The sequence below is a fragment of the Patiria miniata genome, unplaced genomic scaffold (assembly GCF_015706575.1).
Source record: "Patiria miniata isolate m_02_andy unplaced genomic scaffold, ASM1570657v1 HiC_scaffold_6, whole genome shotgun sequence".
Lineage (NCBI taxonomy): Eukaryota > Metazoa > Echinodermata > Asteroidea > Valvatida > Asterinidae > Patiria > Patiria miniata.
The window spans coordinates 4,917,841-4,931,100 of record NW_024037073.1 but is presented as its reverse complement, the minus strand read 5'-3'; the positions used below and the strand labels follow the sequence as shown (position 1 = coordinate 4,931,100).

General features: G+C 40.2%; 1 protein-coding gene across 2 annotated transcripts in view; it reads left to right on the top strand.

Annotated features, from left to right (window-relative positions):
* Positions 1 to 13,260, top strand: part of LOC119743029 (fasciculation and elongation protein zeta-2-like) — a 44,269-nt gene that overhangs the window by 17,707 nt on the left and 13,302 nt on the right. Inside the window, exons 5-6 of one of the 2 annotated variants that reach the window (XM_038219343.1) lie at positions 7,541 to 7,549; positions 9,922 to 10,169. In XM_038219343.1, the coding sequence (XP_038075271.1) occupies positions 7,541 to 7,549; positions 9,922 to 10,169 (257 nt within the window). The remainder of the gene's footprint in view (positions 1 to 7,540; positions 7,550 to 9,921; positions 10,170 to 13,260) is intronic. The other variant, XM_038219344.1, reaches the window with a different exon arrangement.

The following is a 13,260-nucleotide window of genomic DNA, read 5'->3' as shown; positions in this document are numbered from 1 at the left end:
CTGGTACAATGAATTTTTTTTTATAACTGTGTGTAATTCCACGAATTAGAAAACTTTCATGTCTGATATTTAAATTCATTATTCCTCATTCAAGAAATGTGTACATGTAGAAAAGTGATCTTGAAAGTCAAGCTGGTATCCATCCGTTTATTAATTTATTGCGTGGTGAGCAGTAGAATAAGCACTTTTGAATGAGTCAGTTTTGCAGAACACCCACACGTCAACGTGCCATGTTTGATGATATGCTGGGTAGTTGTGTTGATTGAGTGCAATACATTGCTATCCACCTCCCACATTCCCCTCTCATAACATCGTCTTTGAGTATTATTTCTGTAGAATCGCTGTCTGCCGGGTAGCTTGCGTTACCTACCTGTATGTAGACGTACAATGTACATGCACAATGTACATGTATATACACGTAAAGTGGATCAGTATACAAATATTGAATGGCTCTGAGTGGAATGGGAGGAATATTATCGCAAGGTAAATTCTGGACTTTTTTGAGGCGAAGCCGAGTGAAATGGAAAAATCCACAATTTACCGAGCAATAATATTCTTCCCATTTCACAATTTAAAGGGAAAATACAACATTTGCAAACATCAAAAAATAAAACTTCCAAATCATTTTGAAATACCTTGCTGGACTGCTAGTGAATGACAGTGTAAAGCATCTTGTAAAATCATGGCACCTGGTATACTGTCATTTTCAAGAAAAGTGGTATTTTTGTATCAATTTCCAACGCTGGTCGGCCGACCAGCGTTGGAAAAAACTGGCTTTTTTTCAAATACTGGCCCCGATTGACCATCGCACTTGTTTGCAATCGATTACACACCTATGAACGGGTACAAGCCAGCTAGACTAGTTCCCTGACCTTACAATTCCCCAATGTATGTAAACTGCTCTGTTTCTTCTTATATGGAGTCAGGGAACCAGACTACAGGAAAATGATTGTTTTTCTTGGTTTTTATAGCATTTTTGAACCCAAAACCTCAAAAAAGTCAGTGTAACTATATTTGCTATATATTTCCAACCCCCCAATTCCATCCATTTCTCAAAATTACAGCAAAAGCAAATGATGTATATTCCCTTTAATTAAAGCCACTCAGTATATAACTGACATCCTTGTCGGGAACAATACGCGCGACGCTCAACGCGCACGCCAGCATGCATTTGCACACACATACTGTGGCATGGAACAAGGTTGATCCTAACTGTTGAATACTACATCCCTTTCACCATGCGCGAATGGGATTTTTTGAGCCCCAGCGTGAAAAAACCTGAATGGGAGCAATAATGAATGTCACGTGATGTGAGTTCCACCAATCAAATGACAAAGATCTGTATGTCACTTATATAATAGCCACTGCATCTACATGTACCGGTATGTGTATGACTATACATGTACCGGTACGTTTGAGATGTTTTCTTTCCATGTTAAGCATTGCTTAGCACAAAATTCTGGTGAATGTTTTTACATGTAAAGATACCATATGTTCCAGCATTTGTTTTTTGTGCATTTTTTTGTTTGTTGAAACAAAGAAATTGCTCCAAATCTTAAGAAGGGTGCTTAACAACTAAAACCCGGTTTATACTCGGTGCGAAAGTGAATGCGAATGCGAATTTGTGACGTCATGACAAGTATTCGCGCTGCGAATTTGTAAAAGTTGAACATATTTCAACTCAGGCGAATTTCGCAGCGAACGTGCAATGACGTCCAATTCGCTTCGCATTCGCATTCGCGTGAAGTATGAACCGGGCTTAACCCATAGAATTTTTTTGGATCAGTGGCCATTATGCATTTCAAATGAGAAAACAGAGAAAACATATGTAATTTTGGGGGATCTTGAAAATGGATTCTCTTGCCAATACACGTAAAAAAAAAGAACGTGTTTGCAATGAACAGTTCTTTTTAAAAAACCGTCACGCGTCAGTGATGATACCATTTCAGACAATAATTTTTCAGGGTATTTGGTACCATCCCTACATATATCGTCACTTTGAGCAAGCTTTTCTTCATTAAATTGGTAGGTCTGTTTCCGGATAATTACCAAGTTTCCTACGTGCGGATGTACATTTTTTGGGTGTACATGAACGTATGTATTTATTAAGAGAACATGTGTCCAAGACTGCATTTTTCTAGCACACTCTACACGTTTCGTGTGGCTCCCATTTCTTTGACTTCTTAATCCGACTCGTTCCGCTTATTTGTCAATCCCGCCACTTTCTGCACCGGCTGATTTCCCCTTTGGAAACGGCGTGTGTCAACGCTGTCTGGGGATTATCACGGATCTGTACCCGTACATTAGCTAGGAGAGTCGGTAACAGTCTTGTCTGGTTGTGACGCACACACACACATATACAGCCCAGCCAGTCCAGGTCATGTCGGTCGCTCCAAGACGTTAAAACACGTACCACGAATGCAAATATGATAGAGCTAGCCAAGTACGTGTGCGTCTGGGTGAAGCTCGCTCGACGCACAGTGCACAATTCACCAACGGGTCATGACGTTGGGAGAAGCTATATATCAAATATTCATGAAGGCTCATAGCCAGTCCAGCCTGTGCAATGACGATAGATCTACAGTGCCCCAGTACGTGACTTATTGAAAAAGGCAGGCACTGCAAAAAAATGGGGGAAAAAAAGAAAAAAAATTCACGATGACAGGGTCTGAAAAGATTCAACATAAGTGTCTTCAGTTTTTCTCGGAAGACGCATTGTGGTGGGAAATTGTTAAAAGTGATTAAAATGATGCCTCGAAAAAAATTACACAATGTATCACCTGTAACGATAATTGTGAATGTCACAATTGTACATGTATGCTTTGATTAATTAACCAAGTCAGCATATCTGCATTAATTAAGGTACAGTTGATACAATGTTATTAAGGAAGACATTGTTTTACATACAGTACATGGATACCTTTACTATTGTTCTAAATTAGATGCACTCATGCAGCACAATCCAATCTACGGTAGATGAGATCATAAGCGTACTCTCCATTATGCCGACTCTCATACGTGTACATGTACATGGTCAGCTGTACCATAAGTATAATATAAATATTTCAAACACTCCCTCACCTATACATATCCACAACTAGCAGGCCCAGCCTCTAGCATTTTTTTTTCATATTCATATTTTCCTGTCTCTATTCATTGCAGCAACTCCAGCGTTCATATCAGCATTTGCTGTAAAAACACCGAAGGGATAAATGTAATGCATGCCCTCTCTACGCGCATTGCTCCTATTTACCCTAGAATCTCTCAGTCAAATGGCCATATTCCTCTGATCCATTCATATGGGCCCCAGGGGCAGTGCATATCAAGTAAATATACAGGCATTTCTGCTTTCTTCCTTGTGTCAATAGTAGGTTTTTCCGATTGGATGGGGTGCGAGGCGAGATGATTGCATTTTGAAAAGTAAGGCAGCGGTTGTCTGGCATTTATTCATGAATGTCTGACGTTCGCAAGCGATGAATGGTCCGTACAATGTCATTAGCCTTGAAGGCTCAATTTCCACTGAGTTGACGTGTTGGTAAAAACAAATTAGCATGTCCCGGTACATTGATTCTAATAAATGTTGAACTACAAACAGTATCATGTTTATGGACGTGTTTGTACTGTAGGTGGTTCGTGTATATTTCATGACAAAACAGCACTCTTTTTCTTGGTTGTCTCTTAGTGTTATGAAAATTGTAATGTACCTGGAGGTTTTGGGGCTCCTCGTGATGAATGTATTTGTACATAGGATCTTCATTAAAGTTAAGACATATTTGACCCCTGGTTAAATAGTTTTTTTAAGCTAATATTTAAAAAAATTGCTGTTTTTGGAGAATGGCACATGTATATTGTAATTGTACATACCGGTGTAGCATGAATTTAGGTTTTATGAAATACGGACTCATTGGTCGTATTGCGCATGCTCATGCATAGATAATTAGGAGAGGGACCGGTCACGTGAGAGGGTTTAACCAATAAAAGGGAAAAAGAGTCCGATTTTCATACGAGTCCGATTTTCATGTGACACCGGTATGAACAGTTACTGGAAGGTGGCACATGTACATGTACTATGTACAGTTACATGTACATGTAAATTTCAATCAAAACACAAGGTTTTCTTAGCTTTTACAAACCTCCCCAAACTGTGAGGGTCACGTAACCTCAGTAACAATACCCACCCGATCCCGGACTCCAAAGTAACAGTAACAGGATTTTCTTACCTTGCCTCCAACCTACAAGATTTACGCACGATGTGCGCACTGTTTTGGCCAGTGTAGCTACAGTTACCAGTGCAGCGGCGTGGTTTATTTCATTAGCATTGATGTCGGGGTCTGGGACTCGCAAGACACCGTTGTAAATTCAATCAACGCCCTCCATCAAAACTCCATCATAAAAGTGTGGACTGGGTTAGTACGTGTCCAATGTATATGTCCATGGATGTAGATTAAATATGCAAACGGGATTCCGTCATAATTGTACACAGTGAATTATTGACATGGTGCATGCACACCTGTACATGTACAATGTATGCACATTCAGATGATATTGTTTAATGCACTTCAGTCATGCTTCCCCCCCCCCCCCTGCACTGTACTGTTCCTCATACTTTTCAGTCTTGGTCAGGTTTCATTTTTGTTTTACAATACCCAAAAGATTGGGGAATATGATCATCTTTTCAGTGCCAAAAAAACCGATATCTGCTGTGAACTAGTCAGCTGTGCTGCCATACCGACATGCAAGCCAATATTAACCCTTTGGTGCACAGATTATTTGGATTAGATGCACAGATTATGCCGTTTCCTGGGGCCGATTTCATGAAACTCATCTTAAGACTAAAGACAAGTCCCCGCTCTCAGATCAATCCTAGCTAAGATGCGTCCTAAGACCGATTTCATTAAATGCATTATAAGCAAGACGAATCAAAATTACCAATTTGATGGTTGTTGCATGTTTATTGTTACTGCTTGATGAAACGGTCTTTGAAAAGAAACGCGCAAAAGCAATTTCCTGCGCGTGTGCATAGAGCGCAAACTTTCACTTGAAAAATGTATCTGGTCATTAAATTTCACAACTGCTCAGAGATCAAGATGCGATAGAGTCATTAATACCCATATATGACTAAATGACTTGCTCCCTGGTTCTTCACTCTAATTATAGAACTCAGAGTATTTCTGTTTTAAAAAAAGTTGACTTGGTGTTGGTGTATAATTAAATTTTGTAAATACATGTAAGTTTATTTTTGATTAAAACTACCCACGTGTCAGAAATCTTTTCAAATCGGTTTCTACAGTGGTTTTCCTCCTCTGGCATTAAATTCGTAGCTACAGAAACTATCTCGAAACTATCCACTCCGTTCACAAGTACCCCCTCACCGGCAAAGGAAATACAGTTGGGGGTTACAGACCGACGCCATCTTGCCTCCGGACTGCAATTTTGCCGTGACGCGCGGCCGTACCACTGCGTGTATATAGTACAAATCCCCTGGTGTACGTGCGTCACACACAAGGAACGGTGCGCGTCAACCAGCTAAATATCCCGCCCATGGGACGTTTTTGCTAGGTAAAAGGGCGCCCTCTTTGTTAGCGCACAGAGCTCATGGCTCTAGGCCGACACTTGTCTGTAGCCAAAAAACAGTGCAATACTTTCCAGACGATATACAAATAACGCACGTACTGGTATTTATGAGAAGAGAGGACCCTCAGACAGACTGATCTTATGTTAAGATGAGTTCCGCCACGTTGCTAGGAAAGTTAGGACGAGTTGAACGCATCTTCAATTTGGTGAAATTGATCCTATGCAAGTTGCGAGTTACTCTTCCTAAGACACGTCTTAGCATTTTGTGAAATTGCCCTTGGGCAGTTGCTAGCAACCGCCCTCTTCACCAAACAGTCTTATATTAACACTTTGAAACGACTCATATTTCAGGAGATACATGCAGTGCACAGAAGAGAACAGTTTGCTGAAAGGTGACATCACATGACCACAACATGCAATTTCGTAAACAAATGTGACATGGTCTATACTTTTGTACATGTGTCCGTGCACTAGGGGTGGGGGTTGGGATTTGGTCACCCTGACAGTTACAATCCCCACCCCGGGGGTTGGGGAGGAGAGGTGTTGAGGGGGAGGGGAAGAATTGATAGATACCATTAACTGAGTTACATGGGCGTCGCCAGGATTTTTTCTAGAGGGGGGCAAAAAATTTTTTTGCTAAAAAATGCTTGTATTTCTCAACACATTCTCGATTTATCAGTTTTAGAGGGGGGCAGGGACATTTTGCCCCCCCCCCCAACTCATTAAATTTACACCACTTTGTCTTCGCTCCTCTTTTTCTTTTCTTTTTTTTCTTTTCTTTTTCTTTCTTTTTTTTTTTTTTTTTTTTTTTTGCTTTTCCAGGGGGGGGCAAGTGCCCCCCCTTGCCCCCCCCTCGCGACGCCCATGCTGAGTTATCTCATAGAAGACCCCCCCCCCAAAAAAAGAAATGAAAGTAATAGACATTGATTTGAATAATGAACAATACTATTTGAATATCTAAGAAAAATGAGATAACGCAGAAAGGAAACTTCTCAAAACCACAAACAAGGCAACCAATAATATACAAATCCAAAAACTGGCTAACGTTCACCAAATTCATGTATAGTGGCACTAGCAGAAGCCAGTTGCCTTGTATTGCCATGCCAAGAACAAAAAGCATGCATGAGAGACAAAAACCAGGAACGAAGAGGACCAGAAGAACGAGGACGAAAAACAAACATCAGGATAATGTATTCAAGAGAGATGTTCCTGCAAGTAGTAATACATGTAGTACTAATGTGGTGCTTGTAGCGCTTTATACCAAAGGTCTCAAAGCGCTTCACACTTATTACCCCATGAGACAACTTTCTGCAGCAGCACATTCTGGTCTCTACCTTCACAGGCACCCATTTATACTTCTGGCTGGAGAGAGGCAATTGTGGTAAAGTGTCTTGCCCAAGAACACAAGAACCATGTCCTCCATTGGTTAGGTTTTGAACCACGTACCACGGCACGTTAGTCGAACACTGCAACCATTGGACCACATCAGCACTTTCACAATATGCTCTATATGCTCTATGTTTTGTGTTTAATGTTGGGTGATTGGGCGCGACACTAGACAGTATTTGGTTGCACTTTGTAGTGTAAGTGAAGGGGCAAGCTCATATTAATTTTAATTGTGTAAAGTAGTTACCAGTCATATGTGGGCAGTCCAACTGTAATGTGAGTAACCATGTACATGTAATGCGAGTCACACTGTAATGCGAGTAACTAGACTTGCAGCTCTGCCTTCTAACGCCAAAATTGCATTTCAGTGATCTTTTGTTTGCATTAAATACATGTAAATGATACCCCATGTCTATTGTATTTTTTCAACCACCTGATTTGTATTCTTCCTGAGAATTTTTCGTTAAAATGTTTGTAATTTACTCACTTTGTTTTTCTTTTTTTGTTATTTAACCCTTTTAATTTGATCATTTTTGTTTTGTTTTCCTTTTTTATTGTTTTTGCTGCCTGCTGCCAAAAGGATCGCCAGGTACATCTTCAGTTCAGTTTGATTTCTTTCTGTTTTTGGTGATTGATTACTAAGTAGTATTTCTTCCTCAATGATGTTGATTAAAATGTTTATGTTGCACTGTAGTTTGTGTGTGTGGTTGCACTGTTCGCGGCTCATTCAGAAAGTACATGTATCTTGAGTAGAATATGTATGTATTGTATGTCTGTTCACAAGGCAGTGTGACATAGTTAACAGAGAAAGTTCTGTAGAATGTTATCTCTGCTTTTGTTTTATTCATAGATGCATATGTGCCAAAATTTTAGAATAGATTAGGGGGTAAAAGTCAAATGTGGCAGAAATTAGAATAGACTTTGGGAGTGGGGGAATTGCAATTAGAAAAGAAAGGATATTTCAGATCATCATCTGGAGAGAAGAAAAAGACAGTCAAATTTACATATGAAAAGATGCGTTACCCTTGCTCTTTAAAAAAATATTGGCGGTTTTTTTTCAAAAAAAAAAAAAATTAAATTGAAAATATATTTGTGGGCGTCGGCAACCCTCTGAAAAAAAAAGAGCTTTTATTTTGTGCACAAACTGAACCTCCGCAAATGTCGGGCCGCATATAATCCAAGTTTTGGAGAGAAATTATTCAATAAATAAACGGTGGTGGATTTTTTCATTGGGTGTCTTATTCAAAAGTGAATAACTTTGGTATTGCTAGGAAAATAGCAATTGATAAAACAAATCTAATTTTTTGGGGACTAAACTCGAAATAGCATGGGAAATGCATCTTTAAACTTATCATATACTTTTTGCGTTTCTCCGTTTCTGCGTTTTTTCGGCACGTACACGTTAGTATCCATCCTGATTGATTTTCCCCTCTGAATCGCTGGTGCTCAGAAAGAGTCGCTCTCGTGCGTCACGACCGACACACCGAGTGACCTCTATCTCTCCTTATAGCCTGCCATAAATTTCTTGAGTTGCTCTCAAATGTTCTTCACGTGCGAAGAGTGCAATTTTCTTTCCTCTCATATTGAACTTCAGGGGATTGGTATTCAGTCGTTGTCTGTCTCTGGGTACTGGACTGAGTCCCAGAGCAAAGCTTTAATTACGCACAGCCTGTTTACACTGTCAGAGCACTAATACTCCGCTTGATGCTTTTCATGTTGGTATTTTCAAACGGTCTCATTACTTGGCACTCTAGGCGTTTTGGCTTCGGGGGGCTTGAAATGGTAGGACTTACAGATAGATCCTCTGTAATTGTGTAAACACAAAAGTGTGATTGATTTCTTTATTGAGGGTGACACAGACATGCGATCCTGCATAGGATTGCCTTCAGGATATATGCTCTGGTACATGTCCGTGTATGTGCAAACTTTGCGTGGAATTACTTTTGAATAGGTCTTAATTACTCCTCGATTGTGTTACTTACATACCGGTATGTACATGTAAAATGTAGAGTATGTAGGAATTCGAAAAAACCTATATCATGCCATTTTCACCTTGGCTTTTTAATTGAAGTGACACAAACATGACAAAGACAATGAAAATATTTAAGTTGATGTTATACTGCCATTCTTGAGTACCAGTATTAAAAGTTACATTTACACATACAAATCGTCGCGTCAGTGCAACAAGGTCGTAACTCGATTCTGCAACAAAGTCGTATCTCGCGCAAATACGCTCCGTGCAACAAGGTCGTATCTCGTGTAACGCGGCATCCATTGACTTTGTGTGGACATCCAGGTTAATTTAAGCAATACTTGACCTTTTGACATTGAAAACTCGCGTTTCATGTACATGGCGTCACACGCCATTTTAGGAGATACGACCTTTTTGCACAGACACGACGAAATGTATGTTCAACTGTACATGCAAGTACTTATTTAAAAACAAAACAAACTTGATGTCACAGCTTCATTTACATATGATTGTTTCGGCCAAAAAAACCTTACAAGTGCCCCAACAACCAACATGCGTAAAATCAGCCAATGTTCATTGGATGTCAGAACAAATTGCAACATACTGATTTCTAATACATGTATGTGTAATATTACCCTACGTCTTGAAATGCTTGATTTATTTTGTGTAGTGAGTACTTACTATTACAGGCATTTAAAATAAAGTATAGTATTCTCTTATGCTTTCCATTTATGATTGGAGTATGTCTTTTACCCACTATGGTAGCACCTATACTTCATTGTACTCGATGAATTCTTAAAACCATACAGAGCTGGGATGGTTTTGGACAATAGAGGGAGTAATAGGCAGGACGGTTTGGGGCAGTACAGGGAGTTGTAAGTTAAAGGCGACAATTATCCAACCCATAAGTCATGTCTTACAAAGAACTGTTGTAGTGATTTTAACTTTTTGTTCTCACCCTTTTCTGTTCCCATCTTTGTGGTAACCAGAGCTCAAGTGCATGACGCTTTCAGAGCTGAACGATCTCCTGGAGGACCTAGAAGCCACTGTCAAGGAGTACTCGGAGGCCCTGGTGACAGAGCTTGCCCTGCGAGAGGAACTCTGCTTTGAGAAGGAGACCAAGAACCAGTTCATCTCGGCCCTGGTGGCCGTCCAGAACAAGATCAAAGGCTTCAAGAAGCAGCCTCCAACGACGGCCAACAAGAAGAAGGGCAAGAACAGCGTGGAGCCAGGAACGGTAGGGGCCTAGCAATGCATTTTGTTTTTACTGGTCCCAGAGGGCTGGTCTTGTGTCCTCTTTGCAGCGTTGTAGTTGTGTACTTTGCCATGAGTATGAGTATGAGAACCTTGCAATGAGTAAGAGTTCAGGTACATTTCCATAATGTAGGAATACAACTTGTACGAGTACATTTCCATGAGCACGAGAACAAGTACTTTGCATGAGAACAAGCAAATTTCAATTTCAAATTTCAGAGCACATTACAAATGTTCTCAAGGGCTTTTTGCTGTCAAAGTAGGCATTAGACGATGCAAAAACCTCCCGAACAGTAGAAAATTAGTTCTTTTGCTGCATGTACAGGCCTCTTAGAAAAATGTACAGTTCCAGCAGGAGAACATTTCCATGAGAACGAGTACTTTCCGGTAAGTACTTTGCCACAGGCGCAGTTCTAGAGCCTATAGGGGGGGGGGGGGGGGGGGGGGGGGGCTAGCAGGGGTGGATCCAGAAATTTTTTGCAGGGAGGCCTTTTGTCTCCGGACACTTAGGCCTCTGAAAATCAATGGGGGGGGGGGGGGGGGGGGGAGGGGGGCTCGTACCATTTTTTCAGTGGGGAGTGCTGATAAAAAAACTTCAATCATTATCAGTATTTATGGAATTTTGGGGGAGGCTAGACAAAAGGTTTTTTGGGGGGGTGAATGGAACCAAAAATGCACGGTTATGATGTAGGCTGTGCAATGGTTCGATTAATGAATGCCGCATGACCTACAATCCTCCAATCAAATGACAAGGATCTACTTGGGTGTTAGATAATATACAAATAATGAATGTTTACGAGTGCAATGGTCAGAATAATTTCATGAGGTGACAGATGGATTGTTCCATTCGCCTCCTGGATTGGAACATTCCATCTGTCACCAAATGAAATTATTCTTTCCATTGCACGAATGTGAAACATGTATGCATTTTTTGTTTCATATAAAACACCTGAATAAATCCTCGTCATCTGATTGGTCAGAGCCACCAAACATGTGACCTTGCAGTGGAACTGTGCATTGGAACTTCTATTAATCGTAAAATAGAACTTCTTTTTTGCAGTTTGGCCAGGCCATGGGTTGGGACGAATATTTCAATGATGTGTGATCAACGACCCACCAATCAGATGACGGGGATTTATTCAGGCGTTGTAATACAAAATATCACATATTGCATGTGTTTCAAAAACACAAGTTATATTTTGTTTTGCAATGATAGTGGCCCCCACTTTGTCAGTCACAGTTGTTGACAAAAGCTACGGCTGTCACGAATTACACGTGTAATCAGTGGACATGCTAGTATGTTTACATCTATGGTAGCAGTGCAAGCGCTCTACATGTAAAATTTACATTTGGAAACCAATGTTTCTAATCAAAACTACATGTTTACTATATGTACATGTACATTATGTCCCGATTAACATGTTTCAAGTATTGCAAATAAGGCACCTACGTACATGTACATGTACTGGTAAGTGTACTCACGCAGCTACGTATAATGAGCACAGACCAACCATTATGCTTCAGCAGTAGGAGTGACACATTCCCTAAGGATTTCTAGGGTTGCCTGCTGACTAACAATGAGCCATCCAGTGCTTAGAAATTTGCATTTTAAATTTACTTTTATGTCATCACTGGCCTATTTTCTGTTGGTGATGCAGATAGTTTATCGATGATTAGACATTTTAACTTTTCATAAAACCATTTCATTTTTTCATCGTGGGACATGTCATACATTTCATCTATAATGTTTGCATGCATTAGGTTTCAAATTTTGCTTGTAAATATCAAGGGTGAGATTTGTCAGGATTTTTTTTGTCATTTCAGGATTTTTTGGGGGGAGTCTGGAATTGAAATGTGGAATTCCTGAGGTTTTACTGTAAACAGCTTATTGACAGGTGTTTCTACATTGTACCTGTAAAAGTAAATGGGTGTTTAAAAGGGGGGCCTTTAGGCATATAAACTTCCACAGACCCTTCGTTGCTCTGGGGCCTGCGGCAACCCTCAAACCCTCTGTCGATTAGTTTGTGGATTTTTATTTCCTCCCCCCCCCCCCCCCATCTCACCCCCGAGAAATTAATAACATTCGAAATAGTCGCATTGTAACATGTGTAATGCAATGTGCAACGTACATACATGTAATGTGCATAGATGTAACACTTGAGCACATTACATGTAATAGAACATTGTCAGACTTATTTTTAGCATACAATTTGAGTGGAAGGAAATGAATCTGACTGACATTCACTCGGTTGTGTGGATCGGCTTCCTTTAGGAATTGCCTTTGTATGGAAATGGGACACGTACAAAATAATCAGGGAATACTGATGATAATTGCGCATGTGTATGATGTAGGCGTGTGCGACTGGTGAATTTCAATAGTCAACTTGTAGTGATAAAAAGTTGTGACTAGTCGCCTATCGGTAGTCAGGACTATTATTTATTTATCCAGTAATACATGTACATGTAACTCTGGTCAATGAAGCAATACCGTACATCTAAGATATGGGTCTGCACATTGGCAATAAGAATTTGGAACAATGTCACACCTATCCAGTTTCATGTGGGTGTTTTATACCTTTCTAATGGGTTATGAGGCAGTTTTGATCAAAACTCTGTTGGCCCGACGTAGTGAAATTATTAATAATTCATCATGCCTGTAATTACATGTACCAGTATGCACGTTGTGGACGTGCATGTACATGTACATGTACATGCACTTTTCGTGACTGTGTACATGTAGTTGCTTCAGACCTACAATGTGCAGCGCGGTGCGAATGTTAAGTCGTAGGGCAAAGATCGGTAGTCGCGGCGCAACTGCTAGTCCCAGCATAGTGGAACGAGTTGTCACGGCATAATGACTAGTCGACTAACTGAAAATTGATGGTTGAGACTACCAATACCATTTATCATTGGTGACTAGTCGACAGGTCACACACCTATCGGTAGTATGGATGGGGTAAAAAACAATGTGCAGAATGCAACAGTACATGTACATCATATGCATTGTACATGGTATTTACATATTTTGTTGTACATGTATAAAGCAGGGGGAATGAAAATATTCAAAAATCCCT